The sequence below is a fragment of the Eucyclogobius newberryi genome, unplaced genomic scaffold, assembly GCF_026437365.1.
Source record: "Eucyclogobius newberryi isolate DKJ021-1_F unplaced genomic scaffold, fEucNew1.0.hap1 SCAF_9, whole genome shotgun sequence".
Classification (NCBI taxonomy): domain Eukaryota; kingdom Metazoa; phylum Chordata; class Actinopteri; order Gobiiformes; family Gobiidae; genus Eucyclogobius; species Eucyclogobius newberryi.
In genome coordinates, this window is record NW_027316532.1 from 38,321,657 (window position 1) to 38,334,786 (window position 13,130).

The window sequence follows — 13,130 nt, forward strand, 5'->3', positions numbered from 1 at the left end:
TCAGAATATTCTACAAAGAGATAGATACTGTGGGATATTATAGCCAAAGGAACAATATTTCCACAGAGACAAACAGAAGGTTTACTTCCCCAGGTAAGTAAGAGTCAGGTCTTTGGAGAGGCAAGCACGCTAACAGTAAAGATGCATGTTTTTCAGTGCAGTTAAAACAACCAGCTTTTTCTGAATGAATTACATTTTTTATTGTTGTAAAATTAAATTGAACAGAACTTGCACTTGTAACTTGTACAAGAACTTTTAATTCTCAAACTCTGCTGTTACTTTTCCTTGACTGCCATTCAATTAAAACAGATTTAAACAGGAGTAAACCAGACCGAGAATCAAACCAAGACAAAACAATATCTAAAATAGATCTTTATTAAGTCTCGTCCTACACATGGCACTTATACTTTCTTAACAAAACAGCTGAACATAGCGGCACCTTTTTGTCATATCTTTAATCAGTGTTTCCTGACACTCTATGGAAGGAAGTTCCGTTTATCAAAGACCAGAAATAGTTTTTAATGGCCAGAATTGCAGACCTATTAGTCTCCTCCCTGTACTTAGTCAAATGTACTGATATTTCACATTAATGACTGAATGTTTTAACGTGCACATTTACTCGCACAGCTCTTATGGCAGGTGGCTCAGAACATTCTGAATTGGTGCAGTGATGTTGAACTTCAGCGTTGTTTTCACAGACTCTAACAGATTATCAGATTTGAATAAGGAAAATGAAAAGCTTTGGTTTTATTACTTCTGCTGTTGCAAAGTTATCTCTCATTTTTCTACACTGTTTATTCATTTGACAGTAAAAGTTTAGAATGTGGACTTCCTCAAGGAAGCTGTTTAGGACCTCATTTGTTCTCTGTGTTTACCTTTCACTGTGAAAAAAGCCTCAATGTCGTTTCATGCAGATTCAGATGATGCAGATTCATGTAATAAAATGAACTGTATGAGTGGGTTCAAAGGAACAAGCTCGTCCTGAAGATAAAAAAACACTTGGGTCTGGTCATTGATAGTAATCTCATAAACTCTATTGTTTACTAAATGGGTCGTAACATTGCTGTAACTAAAATATGCAATCACTGTGTCAAACACAATAATCACAAAGTCTATAACATAATTTTCAACAAACTACATAATTCATAATTAACAAACAATTATGATTACAATATAACGTAATATTGTCTTCTACATCTCATAAAGTTTTAGCAAAAATACAAATTGTTTATAACAAAGCAGCAGTTCCTGTCGCTCAATTAGAACAAGCAGAGAACTGATGTTTTACAATCTGTTAAATAAAAGAATACAAGTTACATTGGGCTAAACAATAAACTACCCATAAACATTTCTGCTTTATATTAAACAAACCACTGAAGAAGAACTGTAGCCAATGGTCATCTTATCCCACCACATCCAAAATCCAACTTTATGAAAAGAACTGTTTGTACAGAGCAATATCCATTTGAAACCGTATTTCTATTCAACTTTGTAAACTCAAAAATAACAACCTGAAGTGCCATGTGTTAGATTTCAACAATTACCACTTAAAATGTGTCATTTAAATGTGCATTTTACACTACTATGGACTGAAATGTAACTTTTAAATAAGTAATGAAACATCATGCAATGGAATAATTGATAACAACGTTGTTGTATTTGCAAAAGTGAAATAACATTAAATCTGTTTTTAATTACAATGGTCCCAGGAAAACGAGCTGATTGCATTTATTTCAGCTGATGGAATCTATTGAAATAAATCAAAGACACCAACACATTCATTCATACTCTAAAGGGACTCAATGTATTGTTATTTCTGTCCATGCAGATGGCATTAACGTATGTCTCTCTCTGGAGACAAACAAGTGGCCAAAGGCAGAACTGTGGAGAGACATATTTTTTCTGAGCAATACAAACAGCTGTAATGAATAAAAACTGCATCGATAGATTAAAGACGAGCAGGTAACGCCCTCATCAGAAACGTTACATGGAAATCCACAAAAACATTTCCTCAAGACAGAAACATTCTTGTTTAGCACATTCCTGTTTACAACATTGACCTGAGCACATGGGAACTTCAAATCACATATGAGCTAAACCCTAATGACCTAATGACCTCGTCTGTTCAATGTGAGATCATCTATTTTATTCTTTCATTTTCGGCTCCTTTTTTCAGTCCTGCTCTTGGTGCTTTCCGGCTGGTTTTATTTGACAGTCTAAAGCTTCTCAGAATGACATCATGAGGAGGATGGAATCTGTTTATGTTAGTGTCATGGTGTCTCCTTGGAGTTGGCCAATAATGAGACAATTACCATGACAACGTGCATCTATTTATTTGCGGTTTTGTGACTCTTCGATGGCCTCGTACAAACAGTGACAATATGTGTGTCTCCTCCGCGCACCTGCTTCTTAAATGGTGCTGTAATTGTGCCTGAAACTGATTCCATCTGCTCTGTTATAGTTTAAGGAAGATCAGACAATAGTCATTAATGGGAATTACTTCTCATTTTGTTTTATAGACGTGCTGAGGGGAAGTGCACTGCTTTTATGTGACTACCATCTCTGCAAATCTTTATTCAGCCGCAACATTCACTTTAAGATGTAGTTCAGGCCTTTTTAAAATGTGTTATTTGATAGTGTAGACTTTTTATTTCTTTACTTTATTTTGAAGCTGGAACCACCGTGAACTTTGATCAAGATGCTTCACATGAAGGTTTGATACAGCCTGAATAAGCTTGAATTTAATGTATTCATTTCATATCCAAAGTCTGTGGTTTTAGTGGTCAAAAGATGAGTTATCCAAACATCCCTCTTTGACATATTGTAGTGCTCGGTTACATCGTACGCAGTTGAGGCTCATGACTCACTGGTCACTGCCCTTTTGTGGGACACACCTTCTGGACAATGCGATTGTCCTTGTCCATCTGCACCCCTCTTGTCTCTGAACAACTGTTTTGAAACGGTTTGAAACTCTTTCACTCACAGGACTCAGAAATAGCTTGCTCCGTCTCAGCAAACACCTCCTGTGCCTCTGTCACCAAAATATCCTCTTGTGTTCCACTCGAGCTCTTACTGAAGAAACAAAACAGACATCAGCCTGGCATTTGGTCAGTTGTGGTCAGAGATAGAGATGTCAATGAAAGAGTTTTAGAATACATTTTTATTTCTAAGTGTAGCTTCATCATTCTTGAACACTTCTGTTGAGTTAACAGTGAATATGCAGGGTTTGGTAACTGGTGAACTGTAGTGGCTTCATCTGCTTTATACTGACAAAAAGGAAGTGATTTGGGACAATTTTGTTATTTGTGCCTTACTTTGGCATTGTATAAACTTTATTGTAGAGCACTATGCACTTGAGTAACAAGTCAAATCACTTATTTATTTCATTGTATTGATTCCATTTGGACTTTCCCACTCATCATGGAGAAACCTCAATGATATAGTTGCTGATGTAGGTGAATGAACCACTGAACCATCTGTCCTGGGGCCAGGTGCTGCCAACTGGCTCCTGACGTATCCCACTATTTTGGTCCTGGGTCTTTTTAAGTGGTCTATTAAGTGGATGAAGCTCTAATTAGTTTACTCCTGCTGTAATGCCCACCACTGTGTTTGACATGACAGAGGATTTGCTGCAGTGCTTTGATGGTCACCGGCTCCAAACCCCAAACACTTTGATTAGTAGAAGTTTATAAACCTATGAACAATTATTTTAGGCACATTAAATGCTTTGATCATCCTTGCAAAATCCCCTAAATCATATTGTGAGTTTTCGCCCGTATCCACTTTTATATCCCAGTGGTTCTCGTCTGGTCAGACTATGACCGGTGACTATGACCGGTGCTGGTGCTTCTGACCTGGTCGTGTTCTGGTTTTGTTTATTTTGTTTGTAGTTTTATGTTGTATAGTCCTGGTTCAGACCTGGTTTAAACCACATGTAGTTTAGGGTGCACGTGTTTGGTCCTAGTTTGAGACCAGTTTAGTCCTGGGTTAGTCCTGGTCCAGGTTTAGTTCTGGTGTTAGACCAAATGTCCATGTGGTGTGTGTGACTGCACCGTTAACCAAGTTTAGATCCAGCTCATGATATGTATTGACTTAACAGAGCTACGATAAAAGAATAAGATTAAACAATCAGATTTTTCTTGAAGGTATATTTTTCATAGATATTCATCATTGACTATGTAAGAGTTGACTGCTGTGTACAGCATAACTCCTCCAGAATGCCCCGTTTCATAGAGTCAGCCAGTTCAATTCAGTAAATTCCTCTAAATCATTATGTGGCGACCAAACCCAATCCATTTGACTCCATTCACTTCCTCTTTTTCCACCGTCAGTGTTTCTGTCTGAACTGTAGCTCTACTATGCTTTTGGCCTTGTGTCCAGTGAGGAATTTAGCTGCTGTGATTTGCTCCCGCCCACTCCACCTCGCACCCCACTGTCTGTCTGTCTGTCTGTGACTCAGTGGGGCAGTTCTGCTGGGACAGTGTCAAGACAGGAGCATTGTGCAGGCACGAACCAATAGGAATATAATAGAATCCACCACAAGGAGTAACAAGCAATAATTTGGGTAAGTTTTAATGTCCGGCGTATTTGACGTTAGCGTGACTGTAGCTTTGGACAGGTGGATGTGTTATAACGTGCCCAGTATTGAAATACAGTATCACAGGTAGCGCTGATGTCTTTAATGTCATTGCTGTCAAATAAATGCAGATATCGTTTAAAAGTGTCTCGGTTTGTGAGCTCACTGGTCGGATCTGGTGGACATTTGTGTTTACTGTGTTGTAAAGTGGCGGTTACATTCTTTGCAACTGCGAAAAACAAACTACAATTCACGTTCAAACCAGATTACAATCACTTTCGACACTTATTTAGTTGTAGTTATTATGTTTTAATGTGTGTAAGTCAATCAAATTATTGTAATTTGTATGCTTTAATCTTATTCCAAACCAAAGGCAATTTAAAAATCATCCTTGCATGTTAGATAGCGTGATGAAACATGTCCCAGGGTTACAACTTAAGCCCCTGTACTTAGTGGAAATGTTTGCTCAATTCTACGGTGCATTCAACAATATTTATTAAAAGCTTTGACCTTGTTTAAAAGTATTCTGAATTTGCCTCTTTAATGTTGTTTGGTGCAGAGTATTGCATTCAATCTTACAATTATTAGACAAATCTAACCAATCAAGGATGTAGTTGAGTCTAATTTATGCCTAAACTGTATCTTCATGTGCGGTGAGTTTACCCTTTGCTCAGCTGCTGCTCTTGTCTGTCACTTTCTAAAACACCCTCTGCTCTGCCCCTTGTACTTACCTCCGCCTGCCCAAAAGCACAAAAACACTGGTTTCAGCAGTAACAGTGGTCGTTAGTGAGTCCTGTGCTCTCCTCTTGATGGACCAGCCAATTTAGACTTTCCCTGCCCTTTTCCTCTTCAGGCGTCCCATCCGGTCTGACCCGCAGCTGTCCTCCCTCCGTCCTAAATATTCACCTGACCTTTGACCCCACATGAGCGAGACTCCATCACTGTGGGACACGCTTGTGCTGAAGATGATTTATTCCAGTGTAATCTTTATTTTACATTTTTTCTGAACATTTCTAACATAATATCATATTGAGACGTTTTGTGTCAAACTGAAAGACAATCATTTTCTTACACATCAATTGCTTTAGATGTTTAGGATCCTTGTTCTACACTTGGAATTTGCTGCTGTTTTGTATTTGTATTTCCGACATGAGAATAAGTCATAATAGAGACATTTATAATAAAGTCTATATAACGTGTGTAGCCGTAGCTCATGAGTAATTGATCTGATATTCAGGTTACTATGGTTCTTTGAATGGGCTCATTTATAGCTGTATTACATGTAAGCATTTAAGTAAATACAAATATTTCCTTACAAGAGTTCCCCGACTGAGTAAGGCTGTTAAAATTAGACTGCCCTGCCTCCCTGTGATGACAAATGGTTTATGCTCATTAGCCTCCTGCTAACTTTGTAGCTCTTTTATCAGCTGAAACATGGCTGTCAAGGCTTTAGTTAAACAGCCTCTTGTTTCTAGTTTGTCCAGGAATTCACATCATGATTCTGATCATAATTGTATTGTGCTTGATTATTCATTCTACTTCTCTATGATGAACAATGATGATAAACAAGTGCACTTTACCCTGTCCACTCTTCTGTAGCCACAGCTGCCCTGACTGACCGTCTGTGCCGCGGCTTCTCTAAAACTATCAGATCAATTTCAACATTTGGGACCTCGTAAAAGTTAAATTGCAGAACTTTTTTCAGGCTGAAAATAGTTTGCGACCACATCCATCGCTCTGTAATAACCAGCTCTTGTTACACTGTGGTTGACAAAGTTCCAAACTTAATTTAGCATTTTCTGAATAGTTGAAATTAGATCTTGGAGGAAGAATGAGTTAGTAAAAGAATGAAGTTAAAAAACTCTTTGAACCCCAGAGACATAAATGCTTTTGAGTCTGAGTTGATTCCAGCTGCATTTCTTATTGATGTACAACTTATTTAGTTTATGTGCTCAATATGACGTCTTTTGTTAATGTTTGGGGACTAGGATTCTTAGCAACTGGATTTAGGAAATGCGTGTTTACACTTTTAATAGCTCTATCACAGTGGTGTTTATTTCTGGCAGCTCTGTTTTGGTCGCCTCACAATGTGATGCTCTTATCCTGCATTAGTCTATTATACAATTATGGCTACATTTGTATAACGATGAGGCAGGTAAATGGCACATTAAGGGTAATTATGGAAAACTACAGTGGAAAAACTAAATATGTTGTGACTAAAGACCACTTTTAGACTTAAGTTTACTGTGAGCATAAAAGCTTGATCTACTTTATATCCTCAAGGTCTGTGTTGTGGAAGTTTCTTCCTATAGCATTTGGTCAGTTTTGTCGGTTGGATGTAGTTTGTAATTAGGGATAAAGAAAACCAAGATGGAGCGCCGGCTTTAAAAAAAAAAATCACTTGACTTTTGTGCTTTTGTGGTCCATAAACTGTGGAAAGAGGGAAGAGAAAGAGCAGTTTTCCACTTTACTTGATTTTATATTGAACAGAACTAGATAAATGAAGGAATTATAACGGCTTAGCCCCATAAAAGCTGTAGTAAAAGTAACTGTATAAGAGATGGTTGTTTAATTGTGCAGAAGTAAAGTATGTATTAGTGGTTGGAAATATTAACATGGATATAGTTGTTTTTTGAGTATCCGCAGATAAAGATAATCAAATATTTTGTCAATCCAACAGTCTGTTTATTAAATGTCTTTAAACATATAAGTAAAGGTTAAATTATCAGGAAAATGTGACATATGTGTAGAATAAATCAGAAAATTGCAGAAATATCACCATATACTTGAAAGTTTACACCATCATTTTTTATTTTAGGTTTTTGTTGCATTTTTTTTTCTTTTTACTATAAATGATAAACTCGACGTTCCAATTTAACATATCTTCAAAACGACATTCACAATATTATCTACATTTAAATATACTGCCCACCTTTGATTTGATTATAGTAAACATCATTGCAGAAGCAGCAGTAGCCGCTCAAAGGTTTGCAGTTCTAAACCATGCTATGCTTGTGCCAGTGAGCAAGACACTTTACTTATCTTGTCAATGTGTTTGTGAGTATAAAGGGGCCATAATGTCTTAATACACTGTGAGTTTGAAGAGCGCTTGACTGAGCTGCAGAGGGGGCGGGGCTTCCACCTTTGATCACTTCTCCACGGTTACTTCTTCTTCTCCATTCTTCCCACAGTGCTCTCTGCTCTGGCTCGGCACAGTTTGGGTCTGTGGTGAAATTGAGCTTTTTGCTTCATAAAATTATCCATCCACAGCAGCAAATAACAAACAGGGTCAGGCGAGGAGAGCGTGGGCGGGACACGCACGGCGGCGTCCGGGGCAATGATAGGTTCGGGCTCTTCGGGTTTTACTGAGGAATTTTGGTGGACAATCTGAAGAAGAGGAAGATGAGAACCAGACTCCTCCTGGTGCGAGCATTATCTGCCCACAATTGTGTCTGATTGGTGTTTCACATGGAAGATTTATACAGAGAGATCTTGTTATTCAATCACTGTGAGTACATGTAGTAGAGCCATGATACTCACACATACTCGAGTACCTGTGCAGTAACTTTTGTACTTTTCTCACCACAATTATACCATCATTTGCTTAATTTTCTTTACTGTAACATTGAGCCGATGCAGCTTACGTAATAATAGAAACGGGTCCATTGACTTCCTTTCCTGTAAGTACAGATTAGTGGACGGAGATAGGAGATAGGTGAAAACAGAGCACTCAAGCTTCAAAGCTCTCCATTAATTAATCAAAATACAACTCTGACACTATTATAACATTAAAAGCTTATAATAGCACATAAAAGTTGATTTAACATAATATGTCCTTTAATCATTTACACCTCCTATTTGTCAATCACTGTCATGCTCTGATTGACTGGTGGTTGTAACCAATCACAGCAACTCTCTGAAGAAGCAGGTAGTTTAAAAGCTTTTGAAAAACTCTAATGCAGGATCATCCCCACAAAATGTACATGATCTGCAAAAAAAGTACGAGTACACACTAAACTTACCAATGATTAACATTGAGCCTCAATATTGTTCCATTCAGCAGGTGAACTTGTGTCTGTTTTTCAGCACTAGTAGCTGTGTGTGTGAGGATATGAGTGAGGCTTGTTCTCACCATGTTCCTGTGTGATATATTTCATAATTGTATTGTATTCGAAGGAAATGGGTGGCATTAGAAAACTTAGCCAAGAAATGTTCCCTGACTGTGTTTCCTCCGCAAATGAGCTATTGATGGTTGGGTTCCTTCTCCCTTTGGACTCAGTGTGACTCAAGATTTTAAAGTCTTTTCCAGCCTTGCCTTCAGTTTACGTTATAAATAATCCCATATGGAGAAAAGTACATAGAACGTTAAAAGAATGAAGAAGAATGTCAATTAGCTTATGCTTCGTTGTTGATTTTCTCAGTATTATTTCCGCACATTTAGACACATTCCTCACAAATTAGATTAAACAGACTGTCTTTAAATAAGTTTATTTGTGATTGGGCGTAATAAGCGACCATTAAAGCTGATTAATAATAGGTTTTATTGTAGCGCTTGTTAGTCTGTTCTTCTCGGTTTATGCTCCGTCAAACCTCAGAGGAGCAAGAACTGGTTTTCATCAAATTGTGCTTTTTTTTTACATTTCCACATGGTGCTCCTGCTGCTCTGGCCGGCTGGTTCACAGAGGGAAGTCTGCGAAAACTATGAGACACAAAGGAAATGGAAGGAATGTGAACCAAAGCTAACCTATAGATCGGTGATGAAATCAACTCTCCACGTTTGGGTCAAACTGCTTCTGCGACTCAGCTCTGGAGGAACCTTTAGTTGTTCCTGGGACAGCGTTTGTGGAGTCAGTGCAGTTTTGTGATCGAACAGATTTGGGCCAATGCTTTGTTATTGTTCCTCAATTACACTCAAGGCCATAATCATCAAAATATGTAAAACTTTCAAATTATATGTATTATTGATAGTTTTATTCTTTCTTTTTCGTGGGCCAAGTTTGAGTAGGATTCCCATGTGTTTTTCGACTCAGGAAATAATTCTTCATTCAACATCAGACCAGAACAAGAGTCCTGAGTTTCCCAGGATCCTTCACTGCAGACATGGCAGCCTCCCAGTCCAGTTGTTTTTGCTTTTCCTCTTGTCTGGCTGTAATCCACACAAAAGGATGTCAAAACCACATGGACACATTGGTTTGCTCAAACAATAAACCTTTTTTTTTACTTTGAAATATTGAAACCGTCAGATTAAAGCTTGTGACAAGATTGACTATAATCACGAGGTTTGAGAAGATAAAGGATGTGTGGGATACATTTGGAGCAATTGATAAAGATAATATGATCCAAACAGATAATACATACTTTTAGTGCTATAGAATTCTGAATGGCTTGAAATATATTTATAAAAAGGCACATGATGGAGCGTCTTCAGAAGCTTTTGTTTTTCCTGGTCCCACAGTAAAGTATAAACCTGTCTTATCTCCAGGGTTATGGTCAGACAAGCAGGTGACCCCACTATCCTTACAGATCAGTCTCATTTATCAAACTTACGTGGAATTCTTACTAAAAATGTACAGACGAAACGCAAACTTCTTCAAACCAGTTTTTTGACCATTTTTGGCTCATTTCCTTGTCACGTTTTCACAAACTTAATGTAGAAACTCACGTCTGTAAAATGTTTGTACGTGCGCTTTATAAATGAGACCTCTGATCTGTGGCTGTCCCTGCAGTAAGAGTTTTCCAATAAATGTATTTCTAACGGAATAAATGTTTATATGGCAAAGTTAATTGTCATGCTTTTTGGAATATTATAATCTCCATGGAAACAATCAGGTGGCAGACCCTGAACCAGACAAAGATAGTGCACCTTTAAAAGCATTTTTATGTATATATAGTTGCTGAGGAGTCAATTTAAAGTGTGACTTGTATTTGCCTTTCCTATGAGAAATGAATTGATTCCACTTTATTGCCATTACTCATGCACAACAAAAAGCAACAAAGTCCAGTTAAATTAGCGTCATCTGATTTACGCCCGTCAGACTTCCCTTCTTTCCACTTTTCTCTCCGTCTGTGTTTGTTTGAAGTCTGGACAGGTCGCTGGATAAGGTCTCGTGTCTTGAACTGTTTCCTATCATTGAACACACGTCTGCGTCTGGCGGTGTGTTCGAGCTCGCCTGGTTTCCGCACTTTCACTTCAACACTCGATAACGCGCAGGAAGTGCCCTGGAGTGACTGACTTTTGCTGCAGCGGTAAAGCCTAACCTCTCACCTCTGCAGCTCAAACAGGCAGTTTAGTGTGTTTCCACGGTGACACAGCTTGTAGCGTTTCTCTGTCCGGTAAAGTGCGCTGACTAATACACCTTCTGCTGTCTACGCGTTCTTTCTTTGTTTGCTGTAACAACAATTTAAAGTATGCTGCCTAAGAAGAACAAACAGGACACAGCGAGGTTTTAGTTGTAGAAGTAATTTTCATTTTAGGCAACAAACGGAAATAATTTTGAATAACAATAAGATTTAGAAGCAAATCTTAACAACTTGCTCTTTTGATTGACCTGCCATAGAATCTCTGTGTAATTTTAGGTGATGGCAATTTATGGATTTTCTGGGGAAAGAATGTTTCCTGCTCGAGGGCTGAGACAGACACAACAGCTGCTCTTTATGGGAATGTCGGGAATCTCTGCCCCTCTTCTTGTCACTGGAGGTCGAGGGGTGAACATGGAAACATGGAGGAGGGTGTCATAGGGTTAACTCCACGTGTCTGAAAAGCAGAATGTTTCATTGTGGATACAGAAGAAACCCAAACTTGGCTAGATATTACAAATGCTTAAGGATTTCACTGTACATATAGACTTCCTGGGTCCAGCAATCTGTTTGTCTCTCCCCACTCCTCACCCCATTTTATGCTACTGCTTTCCACTTAGAACTACAAGCCGGAGCGAAAAATTGTAATTCATTAACAATTTCAAATGCACTGTGATTGCATAATACTATATGTTATAACACAAAGTCCATAAAAACACTGCAAAAAGCACCATCTTACAATCAAGGGTATAAAGAGATCAAGACCTGAACACGTATCTGATGGATTGTAAACAAAAATGGTATATATTGTAGGTAATAAGTAAAAATCAATTGCCTGTTACCCGCCTCTGTAATCAAGCTTCTATTTGGCCTAAAGAAGATTTGGTCCAAGACTCAACAAAATGATCAGTAAAGCGTTTGAAGTCGTCTACTAAACAATGCTAAAATGTGAATACGAGTGGTCAGTATTGTTTCTTCTAAATGCCCCATTATGCTGACGGTGGAGCCCTGACCTTAAACCACCTGAAGACAGTTGCTGCTGGTGTCGATGTCAATGTCGAAGTCAATGACCGAGAAAAGGGCGTGTCATCCTTTTCCCAAAATCCTTTGCCCCACTCACTACCTCTGCAGGTGCTGACGACTGACACAAATAAAAGATGCAGAAAAAGCCACAAGGAGTTGTCATGACTTGAACGATGAGCACTGAACTGGCAGACTTCCATCTTCCCGTAAAAGTCTAGTCGATTATTGTCATCATTGCCCGTGCGTGTCAGTTCCATTTTATTTGATGAAGACGTAATAAATCTTGGTAATAACATGATATCATAACTTGAGAATGGGATGGGAGGTTTCACTGTTACGGGAATATATGTTTCTTTTGGCAAGATGTTAACCAAACCCCACATGACAATGGGAAAAATAACAGTGATAATCAAGGTTTCTGTCTGGAACTTTTGGCACAATTTATGTTAATGTCACAGCGCCTTAAGGATTATAGTAAAGTAGAGAATCTTTAAGCATTACACGAACTTTAGCATATTAGTGGAACATGTTGACTGTACAAGGTAATAATTAGTCTTAATTTAAAATGATTGAAAATGTTTTAAAATGTTAGGCTTTATTGTAGACCACCTATAATAACTTAAATTCACAAAGCATGAATAGCCTTGTTATTAGTCAGTCCACACCTTTTCCCGTGTAACATAAGACTTATTTCTCCAAAAGTGTGAAGTTTGAAAGTGTGTCTGTCCTAACAGGTTGTGTCCTCTTGCGCAGGTGGTTCTGTGAAGGGCGTGAGCTGCACAGTTCCCCCGACATCCAGATCCTGAGAGATGGAGACCTGCTCACGCTGGTGATCAACGAGGCTTTTGAGGACGACACGGGCCGCTACACCTGCGTAGCCTCCAACAGCCTGGGCGCAGACAACACCTCCGCAGAGGTCTACATAGAAGGTAAAACTGAGCTGGGTTTGGTGCTAACTTTACGTCCCTTGTTTGGTCAATGTAACTAATACTTTTACTAAGCAATACTAAGCAAATATTCAATGTCCCTTGATATTAAATCTATTCTATTCAGATTTTTCCTCAGCATGCCTCTGGACTAAATGTATTGATTCATTGAGTGATTTGTAAGTTGGCGCAATTCAAAGCCAATAAGACAAGTTCTCATGTTTTTCTGATTATGTCGTTGTTTGGTGGTAAATAATGATCAGTTTGTGAAGAAAATGTGACAATTAAAAGTTGAAAATGACATGAAG

At 38.4% G+C, this 13,130-nt stretch overlaps 1 protein-coding gene across 1 annotated transcript in view; it reads left to right on the top strand.

Annotated features, from left to right (window-relative positions):
• The window catches only part of palld (palladin, cytoskeletal associated protein), a 457,154-nt gene that overhangs the window by 12,709 nt on the left and 431,315 nt on the right, over window positions 1-13,130 (top strand). The window contains exon 3 of the mRNA XM_072439450.1: window positions 12,650-12,825. Within this exon, the coding sequence (XP_072295551.1) occupies window positions 12,650-12,825 (176 nt within the window). The remainder of the gene's footprint in view (window positions 1-12,649; window positions 12,826-13,130) is intronic.